We start from the raw sequence: 23,855 nt of genomic DNA, 5'->3' as shown, positions 1-23,855 counted from the left end.
TCTCAATTCAATTCTCAAACGTTTGTAAACAAAAAGTCACATCAAATTTATTCTAAAACAGTATAACCATAAATCGTAAATTGTTGAAGAACTCAGTCAATTTAATATACTTACTGTAAGTTCAATTTAGCAACGAAACACGACAAAGGGTCGTACACAAGTATGTTGGTTTGCTGACAAAAGAATCTTGTAGACAGCTTCAGCAATTTGCCCGAGATGGTCAGGATAAAATGTGCTTTGCGAACCTTTCAAGCAGGATTTACTTTCTTAACTGTACGACTTTTATAGTAATAACTCTCAGCTGCATTTTTGGTCAGTTGGCGGAGCTTTAGAATCAGGGATTAGTGAAAACCAGTCAATAGCAGCTTCCAACTGGATGCATTTTTTGGTGCAGATTTAGTTTGACAGTTCACACATTTTTGGTGAGAAATTAATTGGCTATACTATTGGACAACGTAGGTATTCTATTGTTTTTAATAATAATCTATGTCAATATATTTGCATATTCGTCTAATGTGGGTTCATGTCACCAAAAATGAAGAAACATATTTTCAAATCAAGTATTGTAATACATATAATGTTTAGATATACTTATTTATTAACTAATAATTAATGCTATACGTTTATATAGGAGTATAATAGGTACATACAGAATCTATCGTATATTCAATTCAAATGCATTTAAAATTATAATGAATAGCAATGAAAAAACTGGTAAAAGAAGTGTTCGTAAAGAAAAATATGTTAACTGATAACAGTATAGTTGCCGAACGAAATTAACATAAACGATACTCGGCTGTTTTATAGCACAGTTTTCGTTGTGAATGAAAAATGGTGGCATTTATGTCCGTCCTCATAATCTTTATATGAACACGGGTTGATATTATTTGGCTCGCAAAAAGGGTAACATTCTTAAGGGTATACGGATATTGATCCAGTGTTCTGCGGTCACGTTCTGAGTGGCTTCGAAGAAATGCAATTTTCATCTTTATGTATTTTCAAAGAGCTATTAGGGAAATCAGTTTGAGCACTTTAGTGAATCTGTTGATAGATTTATAAATACCGGTATCATATTATTATGTAGATATTATTGTTACATGTTCATAAATTTTGCTAATTTATTGTATAAGAAACAACTAAATATATTATTTTAAATTGATATATGATATTACAACCATACTTACAACAATAACAAATCAATCAATTTTCGATGATATATTAAATATAGTGACATTTACATTATAAGTACATTTAATACAAATTAAAACGAAAGGATATTTGCAATATTCGATTGATAAACGGAGAAGATACCTACCAAATCACATTTTCATTTAAATTTTCCTTGAAATGATTAAAAAAGTATTACTAAATATACAGTAATAGTTTTAGAGACATCAAAAAAGTTCTTTGCTTAGAAATACGAGTAAAATTATTCCGTATTGTGTTAGCATTGTCAAAGAACTACAGCCCCTACATAACAGTCAATATTAGTTCATGTGAGACTTGTTGCTCAACGTATTTTGCCAAGCGATACGTTATCGAAGAGTTCTTAATTTATGACTGTTGTTTTTCTTTTGTAAATATTTGTGCGAGTTTTTTATTTACTTTCCAACTTTATCGTGCCTTTGTTACGTTGTTAGGTTACATTGACGTCGTTCATTTCAGGGTAAACACTTGTATCTTTATTTTAGCTAACAGTGATTAATAAAAAAAATTCTAAGTATATATTTAAAGTATATTCATATTAGATTTATTTAAAATACTTATTTTTTTCAGTAGAACTTAAATCAAGTAACTACTCTGAATATGCTACACTAGCGATCCGCCTCGGTTTCGCACGTGGCACTTAATATATTAACATTTTGGAATCATTTACATATCCAACATTCTCAGAAAGCTTTTAAATATAAAAGCTATGTTATTACATCCGATATATTAAGAATGTTGTAAGATAATTCTGACAACCTAGATATCTAGAAGGTAGTTCATTGGTGGTCATGGCCTTTCATGGACACTAGCGACTTTAGAAACAAAGGCTTTACGGATGAATACCCCAAATGTAAATAAGTAGCTAATATAGGTATGAAATCAAGACTAAATATATAATATAATTGTGTGTGAAACTAGCGATCGTAAATTATTTACCAGCAGCTTGTAAATTACCAAGTAATGTTTTGTGATTATTTTGAATAGACTGTTGGAACGCTACAAGTCCCATAATACCGTACAATCTACGCAATAATGTATCGAAGCGTAAGCGATGTGTACTAACATAAGAAGTGCTCCACAGTTTTTCAGCTCCTATATATATAGTACAGACATAAATCATTCACGCCTATGTGAGATTCAGGACACGAGGCTACTCATTATTAGTGTACGTAATACTCAGTCTACTATATAATTTGTAGGATTTCGAATGAAAAACAATAAAAACAGTTTGTTATATTAATAGTTTATTTTATTTCAATAAAATCATAATCTTGTATACTAGGTACAGAACAACTGAACAACAAAAGCATTCGTTTCTTAGAATCTATTCACATTAGCTTATCAGTTATCAAAAAACGTCAATTTCAATTCATTTCTATAAGGGTCTATATTGGATAGTCTGAGCCGTGTCTGGGTTTCGACGTTTAACTATATGTTCGGTTTGTTTCTTTGAGATGTAAAACTTACAATTTACGGCCGAAGATGTAACCGTGCATTGATTAGAGAGTGTTTAACTATTCCATAAGTTATAACTTTCATACTGAATAACAGAACCCATCGCTTGATTATTATAAATCAAAAATTTTTTTACGGAGATACATTTACAAATAATGTCAATCACTATAAATGAGTCTGTTTTTTCTTACAGGTAAGGTAATCAAGTTCTTATCGTAGGTTTCTCTCGAGAGAAATCCACGGAACAAAGAAGCAACCCGACATCGGACTACGGCCGTTGAGTATTGAGAATCCGTTAAAACAAGGTAGACCTTTAATTAGGAGCTTTCAGTTTTATATCATGTTCATGTAATTTATGAGATCAGTGTGTTAGTTCATAACTTTATACATATATTCAAAATATTATGTAAATATTATCATTACACATATTAGGTATATTTATAATATGAAATTCCAAACGCAATATAGTCAAGCTCTTATTATACATGAACTAATAATAGAAGACGATATTTTAAAATTAATAATGAATTATTTGAAATTATTGAGTTTCATAAGTACTATCAGTTCAAATTCACGAAGGCCCCATAAATTACAAGAACTACATATACATCTCCTTCCCGAAATTAAATAGAACGCAATATATTTTTGTATTCAAACTTATTACTTCATTACACTTACAAAATACTCGATCATATTTACAATTTTCAACTTTACCCATACGTAGCCTTGAGTACTAAAATAATTTGTGAAGATTCGCCTAATGAAAACAGCCAGAATTGAAAAATAATATTTCATTTAAAAATAGATAACATTTACATAGTACACGTTTTAGATTTATCCCTAGAAAGATTGTCTAATCATATTACAAAAGAACTTCACCTATGCAATATTTACAAATTTATTTACTAGGAAGGCGTTACTAAGTTTTTATTTATATCCAATTGATGTTTACAAACAAATACATCACAATGAGAATATAACAAAATTGAAGCATGTAAACGAAACAATAAGTGGCTTAATTACAGATATGTATTTGATGCTTATGATTAACTAATTTCCAAAATATCTATCTATAAAATGTATGGGATACTTGCATGGCTAAAGTATAACTATTTATAGTGCAAAATTTTCATAACTACACGTATTTATCACAATGATAGCTTTGAGATTTCACTTTTGACATAAATAATACGTATACATAATATAAAATAAGATTTAACAATTTCCATTAAAATATTATCATATAAACGCTAAAAATATCTATCACCAATTACAAAATCTATTACAATAAACACATAGAACGTGTTTCGTGTTTACTACGCAGTTTGTTGTCTACTACGCAGTTTCAAAGTTTTTAAATACTATAAACCTTGAAAAGATCCCAAATAAATTAAATCAAAGCAAATAAGGTACACGAAGAGCAATTAAACGTAAACAAATAAAACATATAAGTATATCTATATTACAATAAAACACCAAAGTAACTTTTAATTGAAACAAATTCAAATGCAAGTACCCCATTCGCAAATAACTTACACCTAATCAGAACCCATTGATAACGAATTCAGAGTCATGGTTGCGTCTTAGCACATTTTCGGTTAATAAATACAAGTGATAATTTATCACGTCTCTGATTGTATTAGGGAACGGAGGATTGGAAGGAGGGTAAGTGTTAACAGCATTATACTCAACGTGGATGCCTCGCCCGAACTTCGTACTGAAACAAACAAGCCTCGTTATTATTCAAGTTAATGTAAGGACTTTCTGTAATGATAACTTTGAATATAAGACGGGGGAATTGCGTTAAGTATTTAAGAACGTTTTTATGTTCATCTCTTGCAAGCTCTAATTATACACAATTAATGAATATTAAAAAGTTCTTTTATAGCGTGTTGTTCTCGGTTAGAACGAGCGTGGTATATTATGCGAGATGTAATCGTGAAATGTTTTGTTGAAATAAGTTGTTTGAAGATATTTACTGTTTATGTCGCAAAATAGGTTATGCTATATTTATTATATTCAATGTTTTTCACAGAGTTTATTTTGATCAATCAATACAATATAATTTATAATTGTTATTTACCGTGAAATTATAAACTATTAGCTGTAGGGCCCGACTTGTCCCATGATTCTTATATAGCCTACTAGAACTATGGAGCACGTATTCAAAGGTAAAACAGGTTTTTAAATCGGTCTCGTAGTTCCTGAGATTAGCGCGTTCAAATAAACAATCTTTTCAGCTTCAATTATCAATAGAAATAATATATTTTCTTTTTATTTATCAACGTTCACATGTATGTAACTAAAAGTTCTTAAAAATGTTGTTATCGCGTTAATACAAATTATGAAAGTTAGCTACCGAAGGAGATGATAACATTTTATTAATACGGTTACAAACTCGCTACGTAATTAATGTATCTGGACTAGACGAATCGAATCCATGCGCTAATAAACTGCAGCCAATCATTATATCTTTAATGAATTATATTGTATGTAAGCAATCATAGTTAATGCTACGTTAAATTCTAGTTATAATGTTATTTTGTCGACTTATTTTTAATAGGTTTCCGCCCACGATTTCGCGCAGTCAAAGGTCAAAAGTAAAAAAAACAGCTCAGGGTTAAGAACATAGTTCCTGTTCCCTTTTGATTGCTGGAACACATATGTCGATTTTTTGGTTCCAAACAATATATCGACCAAATTTCATCCAAAGCATTTAACAGCAGCTGGCAGCATGATTGTTTATTATTGTATATTCAAAAACATTATCAACATTTAACGCTTTAAAAAAATCAACTCTATTTTACAGCGAGGGCAGATGTGATGATTTCAGAATAAAAAAGCACAAGCGGCGCCGTATGCGAATACAAGTCTAACATAATTAATATTTCAGCCACAAGAACTAACTTGCAACGTGAATGCGATCATGCGATGCGTTCCGGATATTTATTGCAAGTATATATTAAATTTCAACTGAATTTAGAGTGACAATTATTTGTATATTTGTGTATAAAGTAAAATGTAATATCCAATAATGCTAATGCATTTAAATTATAAATGCATCATTACATTATTTTTGAATAGACGAATAACTAATGCTACAATTGTTTTAAATAATCAAGAAAACGTTTATCAGATATTATTCAATAAGTATTTGATATTAATTCCCATATAAAAGTATAAGTTAACCATCAATATAATAGATCTACGCTTTTAATTTTTCTTTTCAACGTTTAATATGAAATTGAATGCAGTGGCTTGAATGTATAATCTCCCACGGCGAAGGAATATAAATTATACAGTCAATTTAGGAATTCATTCCGCAGAAATAGCAAAGAGAATTATTAGCGTTGATTAAATGTAATATCATGGCCGTTTCACAATTGAAAATATTGCAGCTTCAAATTATAGAGATCTATGAAATATATTCGGTGTTGGCCGACTTAATCTGATGAATTAACTGAATAAATGAATACCTCGATTTCTTTTTTAATGTTGATGGTGATGATGTGGGTTTTATAGAAAATATAACTACGATATTAGAGGAAAGAAAGCAGAAAATAGAATAATGTCAAAACTTGTACCTACAATCTACGAGTAGATACATTTTAGAAGTAACGCACGCTACTATGCGTACTTTGCTACAGAAACTAAACATGATAAATATCTCTAATACAATGTATTCTTTTATTTAATACAAGAAAAACTAATAATACTTTTAACCAGTCACTCTCTAATGCTTAAGAAAGTTCTGGGCGGACTACTGCTACCCAACGTGCCTAATTCCTATAACGCATCTCCTTCGGTGAAACATCTTCATCGCGTTAAAACTAATATTATTCTCTCGCTGTCTTAATACCTCAAATAAAAACTTAACTTTTGAAAATAAGTTGTGACGTAAAAGGAACACAGACAAACGAACACACTTTTGCATTTATTACCTATAACTCGATATCAACGCTCTTATATCAACATTTAAAAAAAATTCTTTCATTTCATTCAAAACGATATTTTAATAAACAAAATGAAACTACATCGAACGTTATATGTGTTTTTGTTAATGAATGGATGTAACTACCTGGAAATAAATTAGTTTGAATATTTCCGCTTGCTTTCAAATGGATAAAATTTATCTCGCACGAACGTTCAAAATAAATATTGTGTTCATCTAAATAAACGCCATTCACCCAGTACAGGATAATCATCACATTGGTTAATATTGGTAATGTGTAATCGTAATCAAAGGGGCACTTAAAACACCCGACAACTGATAACCAAGTCCAATTATGTGTATAATTAATTAATAAACGCGACATACTACGCGCAAAATATTCTTATGCACGTCTCAACAAAACGTGATGTTATGTCGTCTTTATTGATATCAGAATTGCCAAGGACCGGTCAAGTTCACAATGAATAGATTGTAAATCACTAGCTCTTAACCCGCGGCTTCGCTTGCATAGTCGCACCACATTGACTGTCTTGGTCTTTCCCACACATAGTTTCCGTTTCCGTTGGATTACCGGGATAAAAACTATCTTATGTCCTTCCTCGGGTCACAAACTATCTTTGTAGCAAATTTCATTGAAATCTGTTCAGTTTAGGCGTAAAGAGACAGACATCCAACCTTACTAATACAATAATAGATTAACGTTTTTGCTTACAAATTAACTATGAACAGTTTCTAAGTTTTACACAGTACTTAATTATAATAACAGATTTGCTTGAACCTGTGTTTAACCTTGACCACTATTATTAAGAAACTATTTTCTCATAATAGTCACAGAAATCGATGATAGAAAGTGACAAAATGTTGTTCAAATATTGATTGTTGTTGCCACAGCAACTTCGTTTGTGGAAATTTGACTATAATGTAAAGGTTCACGAGGAAAAATATATTTGGTATATTGTATTTTCATGTATTCTGGTATATTTATATTATACAATATTCCAGTAGCATTTCCATTTTCGTATAAAACATATAACAGAGATATTTCTAACTTGATATATACCACGAGTCACACTGAGCTTTATGAAAATCCTCAGTATATGTTTTATGTTTAATTTGTATCAAAGGAAGGAATGAGATAATTCGTATTGGGTTTTGAGAGATTCACTTTGCGTACGCCCAACCACGTAAATTATAAAGACATTAATCTTAAAAAAAACTGTTGTGTGACAACTGGATAATAGAAATGAGATTGTAGGTACCCATCCACTACATTTGGTGATATTTTGTGACTTTTTGCGCTGCAGCAGTGCGAGATGCGGACTATGTAGCGCAATTGCAACTTTATTCTATTAGATGCATGATTCAATTTTGCTTACCTAATAACATTGCTTCTTTACTATCAGCGAGCTGGCTATTGCCGATCACGGCCTCGCTGCCCTCCCTCCAGCCGGGCGCGACGCGGGCTAAGCACCGCACTTGCATGGTCCTCCCGGTTGGCACGCGCAGACCCAGCGCCGTTGACAACAGCCCGTGGGCGTGTTGTATTGGGGGGTAGTGAACTAGTAACTCTGGGTCTGTTACCTGAATAAAAAATATAATCTTAAGTCATACATCATGAATAAAAAAATAACAGTTATATATCAAATCAAGAAATAAACTACTCGTGTTGTGGGTAAATATTTTAATTAAAATCCATTCAGTCGTTAAGCGTGTTGATTGACAAAAAATTAAAGAAAATTACACGCTTTATATTATATAATTATTAGTGAATAATATTGTTGAAACTTAAATATGCTTTAGTGCCTAAAATTGTTATAGAATATTTCGTTTGAATAGACAATGAATTTAAACTTTTCTAATCAATTTTACCATATTTTTAACTGACTTTAAATAAGGTTATAACATCATTTCAATTGTATTACAATTAAAGCAAATACGTCATAAAACTACAACGATATACATTTTCTTTTTTCAATCACAGACTAGATTTTCACATTATAAGACTTTGTGCGAACAGATAAATCTTTTATAAACAGCTTAAATGAATTCTATAATAATACTAAAAATAGCAGTACTATGAAACGCTTCTTGAATTTCAAATTATTTGAAGTTCTAAACCTACATTCAATATAGAATAGTATCAACAGCATGTTTCTGAGAATATAAGAGAATAATAATATACCGTTGTATCAAACATTTTGTATTCCATTTTAAACATCGCTCGTTTACGATACTTTGTTGCAAAGTATTGTATTTCTCACCAACCTCATTGTTTTATTTATCAGGTTTCAAACTTGATGTATTAGGTAGATATTCTTGCAATGAAATTTATTGATAAAACTTTGAACAAGTCGATTAATTATTCACATCACCATTATTAATCGAAAAAATTGTTATAATTAACAATATTTCGTTTTGTAATTCCTCCATTAAGGGTCAAAAGTATAAATATTATTTATGGTATGTTACGAATTATCATAACAATATATTTAAAAAAGATATAGAGATAAGTCATCAAATCACATAGCATTGTTAAAAAGGTATACAGTGACATTAATAATAATAAAGAACGAAGAAAAAAACTGTTCTTAAATAAAAAAAGTAACTTCTTTTCGCGGGAATTTAAAATTACACTTATTATTTTAAACAAGATGTATTCTAGTGTATGTTTCAAATAACTCTATTACCTTCTCACCATCTATGTCCCAGCTCAATACCGCTGCGGGGTACGATCGTCCCGAGGTGCAGTTTAGAAATAATGAGTCGCCTCTTCTATTTTCTAATTCATTGCCAGTTATTCTTGGACCCTCTCGTGGTAGATCTGTAACAAAACAATCATGATATTATAGTTATCTTACTTTTTTTCTTCTTGCAATGTTGTGTACATCTGTAATAGGGTCAAGCGTAAGAATATTGTCATTTGTAATTATTATTTTACCAATGTCACATGTCCGATCGGTTGATGTAACTGTTTATAAATAAATAAATGATATTATGTTTATCGGTTCTAATACTATAAAGAGGCAAAGTTGGTAAATTTGTGAGTTAGTGGCGGGGTAATCTCGGTATCTACTGAACCGATTATAAAAAGGTTTATACGAATAAAAAGCCAAGTTCTATGTGATTATCATAGGCAATATTTTAATATGTTATCCCGGGTCATTTCGGGAGGAGCCGTGACGAGCGTCTAGTTTGACAATATTTATTCGTTTCATTTCATGATTGTGTTTAGGTCATTGATTTCCGACGAGCAAAGCTCTTTAGTCTCTAGAAGTTTTACTTATGAAATACAACATTTTTCTGCAGACGTACAAAGTAATTTTTTTCTTGTTCAATGGTTACACACATTTTCAGTTAAAAGCTATGATTGATTACTTTATTTTTACTAGATTTTTTTTAAATCACCCTCACTATGATTTTTTTCATGTTAAACCAGAATTATTTATACACGAACATAATATACATGGGGTAATTCGGTTGTGTAATTACTGTTTACATTTTACGCCTTCTAATGGGTATCTACCCGTATTCCAGAGTTACCCAGATTAGTCTGGTATACCATATGATTTTTATATTCTTAATCTAATTAATTTACTAAATAGTGTTGTTTCAAAGTCATCAGACCAAGCACATACAAACACATATTTAGATTTTGTAATCTTGTGCGAAACAATTAAATTTATAATTCAATACGAATACAGCAATGCCTGTAATACATAATTTTATCGGATTGAACTGATAAATGAGTTACCAGCAACGAAATCATTGTCAAAATAACACATCGCGCATCCATTAATATGCCACAATGATATACATCATTACATTATATGTGTGTTCAACTAAAATAATTGGTTTTGAGTGTTCTGGTAAAGCCTATTGTGTGGGCTATTGGGCAATAAAACCGATTGATGTACTTTAGACAAATTCGTTTTTATTAAGTACGATGAATCCTACTAATATTATAAATGCGAAAGTTTGTAAGGATGTGTGTGTTTGTTGCTCTTTCACGCAAAAACTACTGAACCGATAGTAATGGAATTTGGTACGTAGACAGCTGGACAACTGGAATAACATATAATCAACTTCTTATCCCGATATTCTTACGGGATACGGACTTACGCGGGTGAAACCGCGGGGCGCAACTAGTCGTACTAATATTATAAACGCGAAAGCTTGTAAGGATGTGTGTGTGCTTGTTACTCTTTCACGCAAAACTACTGAACCGATTGCAATGAAATTTGGTACGTAGACAACTGGACAATTGGAATAACATATAGGCAACTTTTAATCCCGATATTCTTACGGGATACGGATTTACGCGGGTGAAACCGCGGGACGCAGCTAGTAAATTATATTGATGAGTACGTTGTCACGTCTATTCGACGGGACCTTTATAAGATTTCGTAACTGGGATTTTTTTGTAATGCCGCTGATTACAATTATGATAAAAGTGAAGCTAATAAAGAAGATTATTATGAAACAAAGTCTTCAGAGAGGTTTGCATTTTATTGATTTTTACAACACAAACTTTTGTTCGCGGTTTCGCACGCATTTAATTTCTATTAAAATCCTTTCCTTGCCTTTTTTCACTGTTATTAACAAATAAACCTTCAATCACTCTATGAAAATAACAGAAACCACCATAATTTGATGCGTAATTTTAAAGATCCAAGCATATAGATAGACAGACGACGGAAAGCAACTTTGTTTTATACTATATAGTGATTAATATAAAGGGGATTTCTTTTGCCAAAAAAATGAGTATTAAAATCTAACATCAAGGTCAAAAAGCAATCCGTGCAAAATGAATGAAAAATACATAAAAACAACACGCTTTCTTATTGCCAAAGCAACAAAACACATCAACAAATTTCATATAAGCCAAGGAACTGACATCCTGGTATTTTAATCTGGCCGGCCGATGTAGTTTAAATGAAATTCAAAACTTATATAAGAATTGTGAGGACTTACAAATAACTTCCATTCTGCCCTCGTCGGCCGCAGACGCGAAACTAGGCGCTTCCGCTGAGACTTCACATCTGTAGATGCCTGATGTTTTGAGCGTCACTTGGTGGAGCAACACCTTTTTCATGTCTGATTTTGATAGCTGAAAAATTTGTAAGCGTTATTTCTACAGTCAAGCTTCCAGGATACGCCCAAACGGTCACTACGATTCTGGTGGTTGAGACCAATGTAAGTACATACATTTCCCACAAATTGGACTACTCGCCAATTACAATTAATACAAATTGAATTAATTTGTGATTAGTTTTTTTTTTTAATCTTCAAGCTCGAGGATTGTCATTTTATAAAAGCAAATTGTGATAAGTCACTTTGTTTCGTTTTTATGGGTATTTTTATTTCCGTAATGGAATTTGAACTACCTTTATATTTTATTCAGGCTGGGTGTTAATAACATAGTTTTTACGATTTTATGTACCTACATAATATTTGTAATTAGAGAGTCGTGTATATGTCCAACAAAACGATTTTTTGACGAAATGTTATGTCGAATGTCAAATTGAGGCTCTAATTTGTTATGAACTGACTACACAAAATTGACAAAAGTTGTATCTGTTAGACAAAAATATTCAGTATCTTTGGATTAGATAGTATTTAAGCGTCGAATTATATGCAATATTTTAATAATAGTTGCAAAATACGGTATAGTTAATTAGGCGGACTTATAACATGTGTATCTATAGCAACGATTGTGCAGTCTTAATTATCGTCGTGCTTTCTTATTAATATATAAAATCGCCGACGCCCTTGGGAGAGAAGTACCACTCGAAACGTCAAAATGTCCTCAATGACAACAAGTCACAAACCCAAAAATTAATTTTCATATTGGAGTCGACAACGCTTCGGCACGAATTGGTACAACTCGCACCGGAGAGGTATCTCCCTCCCACAGAAGATCGGCGCATGCTACTGGGTTTCGTTCGGTGAGTGGGGGAACAGGAGGCCCGTAACCATTCCTCATCCTTTACAGTCCGTTTCTTTATTCCTGTCACCAATCTTTTCCTTATTATTTACCCCAAAAGTAGGCAACGCATTTGCAGCAACCCTACTTCTGCAAGTATTTATGAGCGGTGTTGATCGCTTACCATCAGACGAACCACCAGGTCAGTTGACCGCTATTAAAAATCAGTAAAATTGAGAACATACGTCGCTTTTGAGACATCGGTTAAAAAGTACAATAAAATAATAAATAGATTTTTAAAATGAATATTGCCAATTAGATTAATTATATCAGTCTGATACGAGTTAAAATTGGTCAATTAGGCATAAGCCTATACCATCAATTAAATTTATATAAACATGCCAACACATAATAACAATTGCTTTTTATCTAAAACTAGCCTTCCGCTCCCGACATCGCCTGCATAGTAAAGGAATAGATAGGTGACACCGGTTATTCCCCTGCAAAGCTCCAGTTAGTCTGCTTTTTCTCGGATCACAAACTATCTTTGTGGCAAACTCCATCCAAATCTTTTCAGTAATCCAGGCATCAAGAAGAGAGAGACTTTACTTTCGTTTCTATTAAATTAATATGGATTACTAAAACAATACCGTATTAGGTACAAAAATATAAAAAAAGGTTAAATATTATATGATACTTGACTACGTAAGTTAGAATTTAATAAAAAAACCAACACCTCAGTGATAGCAAAAACATTAATTGACACATACAATTAAGTCCACATTTAACGTTTTTAATTAAATGCTCTCGCTATTTTTCAATCAAAACAAAACTTCAAATATAACACTATAAATTTAATTTGTACGAGTATCGGCGAAATATTCAAGCATTTAACTCATTATATATTCTTGTCGTATCATTCAATATTTTGAGACGGTATTATCATAGAAAGGAAATGGGAGAAGTGACAAGAATTATATACTTAAGTAAATAACGCTCATCGATTTTGAAACATTAATTTACAAAAGGTACTAGCGGTCCGCCCAGGCTTCGCCTATGATATAGCTTATGTCACTTATTGAAAATGCAGCTTTTTAATGTTGAACGAATTTTTGAAAACAGTTTAAAATGTTATACATTCAAAACCATACAATCATAAATGTTTCTATTTATAATATTAGTTACGTTAGTTTCATTTGCTTCGCTATATGTAATATACTGATTAGTTTGTGATGATTCAATTAAGGGTTAATGTAAATTAAACTAATTGTCGCAAGAGTAAGAATAATATTAACAGAACTTTAATTATAATACAATAACAGATGTAAATTTACGTTTGACTCTTAAAATATTTATCTTTGTTTAATTAAAAGCATAACAAATTCGCTGAATAAGAAAAGCCATATTAACATCTGCATCACAAAATACTTGTAATAATTGAGTGTGGATGCAATAAAATAAATGCATTTTATACTTATTCTTAGACAGAATTAAAACTTCCATTGTGACGCATTTTTATACCACTTCAAAATACTATATTATACTTATGCTATCAAATTAAAAAGGTAGCCTCTTAACTTTGATCGATAAAATCGTTTCATCGTTAAGTCGTTTATTCCTTATTAATAACTAACACTAAGTGTAATTGCACCCAGACTTGTCTGGGACACTACAAGATGTACCAATCATCTAAACCTAAAATAACTTATTTATTTTGATTCATCTCATTTCATTAGATAGTTATTTGACAAAAATAACTCAAGGTAGTGTGTATAAAAGATAAAACCAGCCAGTGCCAAAATCCTACTTCATATAAGTAATGTAATATATTGTTAATCCGTTGAATAGAAGTTCATAAGTCAAACGTATAATACTCACATCAACCTTAATCCCCTCGACTTTATAAGCGAGTTTGGGCGGATCAAACTTCGGCATATACCTGTAGAACTCTTCATTGTCCCTGTACCATTTGACTGAATACAATTTGTCTTCGCCTAACTCGAAATTACACTCCAGCTGAGCCTGTTGGCCCCTCACGCGATACGAAGGGACAGTAACCCGTACCACTTTCAGAAGTAGCGAATCTGGAACAATTAATATCAATATTATTATCGGCTTTTTCGCACACAAGTTTATAACGGAATAATACAATTGTCTATGGTTTGTCTTAGATTTATTTTTACTTTTAGAAGTTTCGCCATGCGACCTCGACGTGCTATGAATAGAGTTCAGTGATATAATCATTTTTGCTATATTTATAGAATATTTCCTATAGTGAATCCCAAATAAAAAGGGGATTCAACTACATTTTTATGTTTAATTCCCTTCACTCACATTATATATCTACTTCGACATGAATTATATTTAATATAATAAATATTCCAGACTTGTGGTCCGCTTCGGTTTCACCTAGTACATAATATATGTATAATGCTATATAGACTATAGCAATCAGGGTTCACGTACATATTGAGATGTGAAAATATTTTTGAAATCGGTCAGTAGTTTCTGATATTTGCGCGTTCAAACAAGCAACTCTTTTGCTTTATATTTTTGGTATAAAAGTTTACATACGGGAATGGCATCACATGTTTTGTACCAATTTCCGAAGATGAATATTTTATCTATTCTATTGTAAATCCATAGTTATTTGTTTTCTAATTCAAAATGACGCATCTTGCATCATAAAAACCATGCGGTTCGGGATGCCTGACGGAAGCGATAAAATCAACTAATCAGGCATGAGAAAAAGACCAGAGAGACTACCGTAACGCGTTACGTAACGAACCAGTATACATTCCTTAAAAAGTCATCACTTCAGTAAAAATGTATTATTTTTTTCGTATGTTAGAATTGTCAGAAAGAGTACTACAAAATGCATTTCCCATCATTTCATTTCAAACTACAAAATATATTAACTAAACAATAAAAAAACATTTATAACGTTAGATTTTTCATATGCCAAAAATAGAACACTGCCAATTTGAGAATCTTTCCGCATACTTTACACGAGAACACAAATTTGAAAGGTATTTGTAATTTGTTCGTATTAAACGAAGATAAAACTGTCGAACAATTAAAGGCAAAACTTAAAAGGAGATAAGCTGGAGCAAGTTAGAGCCATAGTTGGAACAGCAATTAGGCAGCGAACTCTTTAATAATTACCTTTGCCGGTGCGACATTGTTATCTTTCTTAGAGTTTTATAAATGTTTCCAAAAATTCTAGATAAACAGCTCTCACAGAAAAATGTTTTAGAAAAAATACACGAATATAATTTCTATTTTATTATCTGTAATTCAAGTTCTTGTTTCATTAGTCCCATCGTCTTGATAAACTCCAAAATTAATAGCTATTGTAACGTTATTTATTTTTATTAAATAGTATATACATTGTATAACTAGTTTTGCTTTGTTGTTTTAGCTACCGATTCACGGTATAAAATCGCTCCTTCGTCGCTATTTATCGTTATTTCTGACTGTTTTATTTTTAGTTCAGCCCTCAAGGGTCGTAGCGTGATGCTAAATAGCCTTCCTCGAGGATTGGGCTATTCAGAAGTTTTTGAGGCTAAGAAATAAATAACTATTCAGCTTTATTGTATCTACTTGGTAGCAAATTTCTGGTGAAAACAGTCATGTACATTTAATTTTAGTATTATAATATTACGTTATAACTCTTATTGATTTACTAACTCTTGCCCGCGGCTTCGCATTCGTTAGATTCGGAGTAATTTAATACAGGCTTGAATGAATCGTTGATATATGTGGAGCTGCGGACAGCAAACGCGCGAGGGGTACCGTATGCGTTCCTAAGGGAGATCCCGGGAACCCCTCATTACCTGCGCCGAAGTAGGCCACCGTGAGGTTTTAGCCAGTAAGAGTCTGGCATAACCTTTGCTACTACCCTCGAAGTAGCAAGGTATCCATGAAGGTTTTACTCACGTTAAAAAAAAAGGCTTGAATTAATGCACTTGAAATGCAAATTAATTCATTCGAAATCTTTGAAATTAAATTATTTGATAAAAAAGGATAAATGAAATTGGACAGCTATCAAATAAAACTATGAACACACCCAGTATAGAATTAAAATATAGAAGTGTCTTTGACGTAAGGTATCTTTCATTAAAATATTAATTTAAATTTTAACTTTTATTTCTACTGCATAAGTAGAATTGTCGAGTTCGAGAGATTCACGTAGGTTTTTAAAGCCTATTAATGGTACGTAAACGAAGATTATTTTTACTGTATATTGTTCGCACTGGTGTTGAGTAAGCTGCCTGGATGTAACAACGAACGGCAGGTAATCCACTTACCAACCTACATAAACATATTCAATTTAAAGTATACAAAACCCAAAACATATAAGTACGTTTACAATCGCGCGGAATTAGCTCAAAAAGGAAAATCATGTACATTCCGCAGCTAGTAGCTTCGAAAGAGATATCATAGTGCATATACGAGTGCAAATAAAGGCATATTCTCTATTCCATTATCCTCATAGTCCAATGGGACAAATTCCACGACTGGGGAGAGATCAGCTCTTGTTAACAGCGCTAAAGTAACACCTCGAAGTCACGGGAGTGGATATTGTAATAACGCCTTCTACCAACTACGGAGTTTCATACAGAGAAAGAGAAATCAATTAAATGCATGATGCAACGAGGCGTCGATTATAAATTCTAGCGAGAAATTTATCTATGAATATCAACGTCACGAAACAGTGCACGAAAACTTCTAAAGACTGAAGTCTGTAGGGAACTTGTACGCTTTAATCTTTAGAGCTCAAACCGTTTACGTCGAGAAGCTTCTGATTTCGGATATTCCATGAGCGAGCAATGTAGCGTTGACATCGTAAGACACTTAACGTGTCAATTTAAGTTCGGAGTATTTAAAATGTACTCGTACCTTCCTTTGCTTAAGAGATATGTTATTTTTTAAAAATATTAATGCATTTATTTTTAAGTTTATCCTAAAGTTATACAGGCAAACACAAAGGCTTTGAAATATTGAATTGAATGTTAATACCTTAAATAAAATTTAAAGTAAACAATTAATGTAATTCTAGATACTTCTCATAAATATTTATAAAATGTAATCATTTATGTCATTTAATTGTGACATAGAATATTTAAAACTTTATGGAACGACATCCACTGTCTTAATATGTTCTCATCATCATCATCATCAGCCCAGATTTGTTCCCACTGTTGGGACATAGGCCTCTTATGAGGGTTCAGGCCATAATCCACCACGCTGGCCAAGTGCGGGTTGGCAGATGTCACATGTCGTCGAACTCTTAATTCTTGGACATGCCGGTTTCCTCACGATGTTTTCCTTCACCGTTTAAGCAGTGGTGATGTTATCCACATGCGCAGATAAACTGAAAAATCAATATATTTCCTGCACGCTCGCCCGGTCTCGAACCCAGACTTATCGATTTTGAAGTCCGAGGTTCTCAACACTGAGCCACCACTGCTAATATGTTCTAGTTGTCACTAAATATAGAACGAAATCTAGTGATTCTGCTTAACTGATATATGCGTAATATGACTACAACAATCAACCTATATTTGTTCCCACAGTGGGACACGGATATGATAAGAAACAAAATAATGTGGAAAGATGTTGCATTTTAAAAACTATTTATTTATTTTATTATTTTTAAATATCATAGCGGGCAACTGAGCTGGTGGTTCGTCTGATGATAAACGATCACAACCGCCCATGAACATTCGCAGAGGCTCAAACCTCTGAGAATGCGCTGCCCGCTTTTAAGGGATAAGGGATAAAGAAATGATTGGTGACTGGAAAGAAGGAATGGACTGGGAAGGGTGAGGAGAAGGAAATAGGATAAAGAAATGATTTATAATCAGATGAATGATTGCTGGAATTATGTTTGTTTCATACTCTTAGTATTGTTGTAAATAAAAAAAAAATCGCTTATAAACAGGTAAATTAATTATAACATTGCGTAATCTATTAACAATGTTAGTGTTATTAACACGAGGCAACCATTCACAATACCATAGGTATCCGTAGGTAATTAGTAAAATACCATACATATGAAATAATTTAATTGCAAGAGAAAATCGAACCTAATTAATCTAATAAGTTCATATCAAAATCAATGCATATTTGCAAAGCGTAAACAGCCTGAAATTGTCCATCATAAAACAAAGGGTTTTATGAGATTTTAACACAATGATTTTACTCATACCTATGTGCGGTTAGCTGTAAATTTTGATGTAATGTTCATGTTCTATATCATCATTTAAAATATGTTGATAGTTCCAATTACTTACGTGAAATTAATTAGTGGATAATATTAAAATATAATTAATAGATAACGTTACATATCTTTCCATTATTTACATTTCTGCAAAACATTTAAAGCAAAATTTTTATCAAACATTTTCCTTTAATACTAAAGTGAAAAGCGAATGCTAAAGATGATTGCTTAAACAACTTATTTTTAAATAAATAGAATCTATAATTTATTGTTATGCGATCAATCTTTGCGAAAAATGATTTTAAGCACGATTAAAAGACAAACATAAGACAAATGTCGGTTCGTTAATTTTCGATTTGTCTCACCTTTGTGCAACAGCTTTGTTTACATAATTATTAATATACTTACATTTAAGGTGTAACATTTGATAAAAAAGTTAAACTCTGGCGTCATTTGCTTAGTATATTATAGCTTTAAGTTTAACTCAGATCTATAATTTCTATTGTTAATTATTATAATATCCATTCATTATTAAACAATAGTTAAATAGTATTGTGGGTGCTCTTTTCTTTCTGATCTAAAGATAAATAAACAAATAAAATATTCCGAGTAGCTCGTTATAGGAAATGAAAAATTTCATGAATATATTTTTTAAACTGAAGAGAAATACGAGTAGGTATTTATATAAAAGTGCACATCTGTCTATTCATGCAGGAAATATAGACATAATTTCATGTGAAAAAGTAGGCTTCCCTGTTATTTTTATACGAATGAAAGTTCACATTACAATATTAACTAATGAAACCGCAAAGCCGAAGTAAAAAGTATATATTTCCTTTTTACAATATATCTAAATGACTTCCATTTTTTACACACACATGTTATTCTGAACTAAGGATTACATTCATATAATATTTATGTAAACAGTTTTGTAAATAATTGTGTTTATATGGTCTAAATGACAAAATATATAAGGGGAATAGGATTAGATATTTGTAACAACTTTTATTGTAAAGGTTTTATGTTCAGATTTGTTGAATGTAAGCAAATGCTACCGAGTATTTATTTTATTATATATATTAGCATATTTAAATATATGTATGAACAATTCAATGTACATATAATATATAAATTGTTATGTTATGATATGTTTGATAGCTAGGAAAAATTCTACCTGGTATTGTAAATGTATTTGGAAGCTTGGACGTTGGGAAAAGGATCTTAAAGTATTCTCAACTCTTTCAAAGTGATTTTCAAGATACATTAAATTTTTAATGAAATCATTTTAAGATATTAAATTTATTAGCAATGGGCGTTAAAAGCGTAAAGGAGACCATCGCCGCAAGTTAGTACGCAACCGAAAGCTCCGACGGTATTAATTCGGTATTAATAAATCCGTGGGAAAATCTTATATGCATTAGCGACGAGATATGGAAGCCTTACTCCTCACCATGCGCGAATTCTTTTAAGAACAAGCCTGCACCCTATTCCTCTCGCTTCCTAGTCCATTTAATTATTAATGGTCATTATCAAAAATAAGACCATTAAATCACTCCGATTTGATGTGAAAGAAAGACAAACAAACACACAATCGCATTTTCAATATTAGTTAGGACTAGCTGCGCCCCGTGGTTTCACCCACGTAAGACCGTATCCCGTAGGAATATCGGGATAAAAAGTGGCCTTTATGTTATTCCAGTTGTCCAGTTGTCTACGTACCAAATTTCATGGCAATCGGTTACTGAACCGATTTTTGCGTGAAAGAGTAACAAACACACACTGATACCTTCAAACATTTATTTATAATATTAGTAGGAGGATAGTAGGATAGGATAAGATAGGATAGGATAGGATAGGATAGGATAGGATAGGAAGAAGAATTAGCAGTAGTAGGACAGGATATAGATGGATAGGATTGCTGACAAGGACAAGTTAATAAATTTTCCAAAACATGTCTTGATCACATGAATCTTAATAAATATTCACTTTAAATTAAATCAGAATTATTGATGGCAATGTTGCCTGCCTGTGACTAATAAAGTAGATTTTAAATTAACTTCAGTAAAAGATTCAACTTTCTTCATCATTTTCTTTTTCCGAGTGTTTAATTATACATAAATGACGTAAGTAAGACGAAATCTTACCCATTGGGCGTTTGGTTGGATTCAATCAATATTATTTATAAAAATTTGTTCGGGTATGGTATTGAACAAAATTATAGCGAAAGATATAAATTTCTTATGAATGTATGTCAACTTTACTCCAGAGATAGCTTTGGTTGTTTCTCAAACTTATGTATTCAAGAATAGCTACCCTCTTTATATTTTTTAGTTCTATAGTATTGAAATGCTTTATAAATGAGATATTTAGAGAGTATAGAAAAAAATTATTACGATCACGGGTGGCCGACACAGGCCAGACGTTGCTTCGGTTTGGCAAAAAGACGCAGGTTCGAATCCCGCCTTGTGTACAAATTTTCTTCAAAATTTCTCAGTTACCCACTTTTTATGTTATTCCCATGTTTAAAATTGATATTATCTAAAAATCCGCTGTGTCAAATGGCAAAGAAAAACACTAAAGAGAAACAAAGGGTCGGGTAAAGTGGTTATTATGAACCTTTTCGTTTAGTTTTCGATTAATAGAACCTAATTCTTATATACTTTTTTCTATGAATCCTGTTTGACACTAAGTATGTAATTTTAGATGTTGATTTTATGCTTCATTTTATATGATTACTAGCTGCACCCGGCAAACGCTGTTCTGCCTTATTCTTATCATTTAGGGGTATGAAAAATAGATGTTGGCCGATTCTCATAGATACCGGATAAGAACAAAAAATTTCATCAAAATCGGTCAAACGGTTTCGGAGAAGTATGGCAACGAAAACTGTGACACGAGAATTTTATATATTAGATTAATACGTTAGAGCTAATAAAACAAACTGTAGTGTTTGTATGTTTGTTTTGTATGTGGTAGTCGAGCACGCTTCGACACGAATTGGGCCAGCTCGCACCGGGGAAGTACCACACCCCCGCAGAAGACCGACGTGAAATAGCATTCTGCTGTGTTACGTTTGGTGAGTAGGGGAGCCGGAGCCCATATCCTTTTCCTTCGCCTTCCCAGTCCTTTCCTTTATTCCTATCGCCAATCCTTTCTTAATCCCTACATGTCTACAGGTCTATATGTCTACATGTCTACAGGTCTACAGGTATTGTTAACAATATCTACAAAGAGTGCAACAAATGTTATAGATAAAACCAATTTACGGTGTATAGATTCATCATCATCATCATCATCATCAGCCCATACATGTTCCCACTGATGGGACACAGGCCTCCTATGAGGGTTCAGGCCATATATCCACCACGCTGGCCAAGTGCGGGTTGGCAGATGTCACATGTCGTCGAACTTTTTATTCTTGGACATGTAGGTTTCCTCAGGATGTTTTCCTTCACCGTTTTAAGCAGTGGTGATGTTATTCACATGTGCAGATAAATTGAAAAATCAATTTATTTCCTGCCCGGTTTGGAACCCCGACTTATCGATTTTGAAGTCCGAGGTTCTCACCACTGAGCCACCACTGCTGTGTGTGTGTGGGTATTGCGGAAATAATGAAATGCCTAAAAATTACAGCTATTGATAAGTATTAATAGCTACAAATGCTGAAAGAAATGATGTGGGTTTAAAAGGTTAAAGATCATGTGTTTACAATACACTGAATTATTTTTTATCAACAAAGTAGGACATCGACGAGTAGGATTCTGAACTAACCCACATCGCTAATTGCAAATATAAATTAAGTTATTACAATAGCAGGGAATTCGTGTCAATTACAATTTAAATATGACAAATGAAATATTGAAAAATAATTGGCTACAAGGAGGAAATGTTTGTTTTTATATGTTCGTGCACAAAAAATACTGGACTGATTTAAAAAGTTCTTTCACCATTAGAAAGATGTATCTTCATTGAGTGACATAGGCTATATTATATACCACGGGCGAAGTCGGGGTGGATCGATTCTAATTAGGAAACAATTTAAACTCTCATCATCCTACTTCTTGCTAATCCTATCCTACTATCCTACTAATATTATAAATGCGAAAATTAGTAAGGATGTGTGTGTGTTTGTTGCTCTTTCTCGCAAAAACTACTGAACCGGTTGCAAAAAAATTTGGTACGTAGATAGCTGGACAACTGGAATAACATATAGGCTACTTTTTATCCCGATATTCCTACGGGATACGGACTTACGCGGGTGAAACCGCGGGGCGCAACTAGTCATTCATAAACTTTAATTTCGATATGCACTTATATATGTACAATATTCACATTAATCATCACAATATTCTGTAGCTTAAGCAAAATATCGCATTCATCAATGACAGTGCATACGTTATCCAAAAAACAAATTAAAAAACATACTTGATTGACGGGCGATGACAAAAACGATAGCGGCACACAACCCTCTATTTATTTACGCATTAACAAAGCACACGTATTATTACTACGTAGGTAGTTTGTAATGAACCTAACTATTGACAATATATTTGTTTCATTTATATTTATCGACACTTTGTTACGCTTAAACTAGTACCGTAATAGTAAAGTTATAGTAATCCCTACTAATATTATAAATGCGTAAGTAACTCTGTCTGTCTGTCTGTTACGCTTTCACATCTAAACCACTGAACCGATTTTGATAAAATTTGGTATGAAGATAGAACTGAACTTGGGAAAGGACAAACCATACTTTTTAATGCGAAAAAATTACTCCTTACCATGTCGCGCGATATAAGCGAATTCTATGCGGGCGAAGCCACGGGCAAAAAGCTAGTGTTCTTATAAAGGTAGTTATCCTGTGACATATGACAACTTCGTTTATTTTAAATCGATTGTATGATTCTTCTATCGTTTCATTGGGAATTGTTGTTATTTAGTCCCTTGTAGTTGGAGTGATACAATCAAGTTTGTTGTAAATTAGAATTAATATAATAAAAAGGCATAAGTCGTATTCATAAGATATATAGTACGTGGACGTAATATAAATATACTGCTATTTAGAAGAAGGCACTTCTCCACAATTCGTT

General features: G+C 32.3%; 1 protein-coding gene across 2 annotated transcripts in view; it reads right to left on the bottom strand.

Moving 5' to 3' along the window:
* Positions 1-2,449: 2,449 nt before the first annotated feature.
* The window catches only part of LOC119831532, a 23,676-nt gene continuing 2,270 nt past the window's right edge, over positions 2,450-23,855 (bottom strand). The window contains exons 2-6 of one of the 2 annotated variants that reach the window (XM_038354938.1): positions 14,418-14,623; positions 11,588-11,723; positions 9,304-9,437; positions 7,993-8,197; positions 2,450-4,381 (exon numbers count right to left, since the gene is read on the bottom strand). In XM_038354938.1, coding sequence (XP_038210866.1) covers positions 4,287-4,381; positions 7,993-8,197; positions 9,304-9,437; positions 11,588-11,723; positions 14,418-14,623 — 776 coding nt within the window. In that variant the 3' untranslated portion in view covers positions 2,450-4,286. The remainder of the gene's footprint in view (positions 4,382-7,992; positions 8,198-9,303; positions 9,438-11,587; positions 11,724-14,417; positions 14,624-23,855) is intronic. The other variant, XM_038354939.1, reaches the window with a different exon arrangement.

The sequence above is a fragment of the Zerene cesonia genome, chromosome 13, assembly GCF_012273895.1.
Source record: "Zerene cesonia ecotype Mississippi chromosome 13, Zerene_cesonia_1.1, whole genome shotgun sequence".
NCBI classification, from domain to species: Eukaryota; Metazoa; Arthropoda; class Insecta; order Lepidoptera; family Pieridae; genus Zerene; species Zerene cesonia.
Note: the sequence above shows the minus strand (reverse complement) of the source record. Positions and strands in the feature narration are given on the sequence as shown.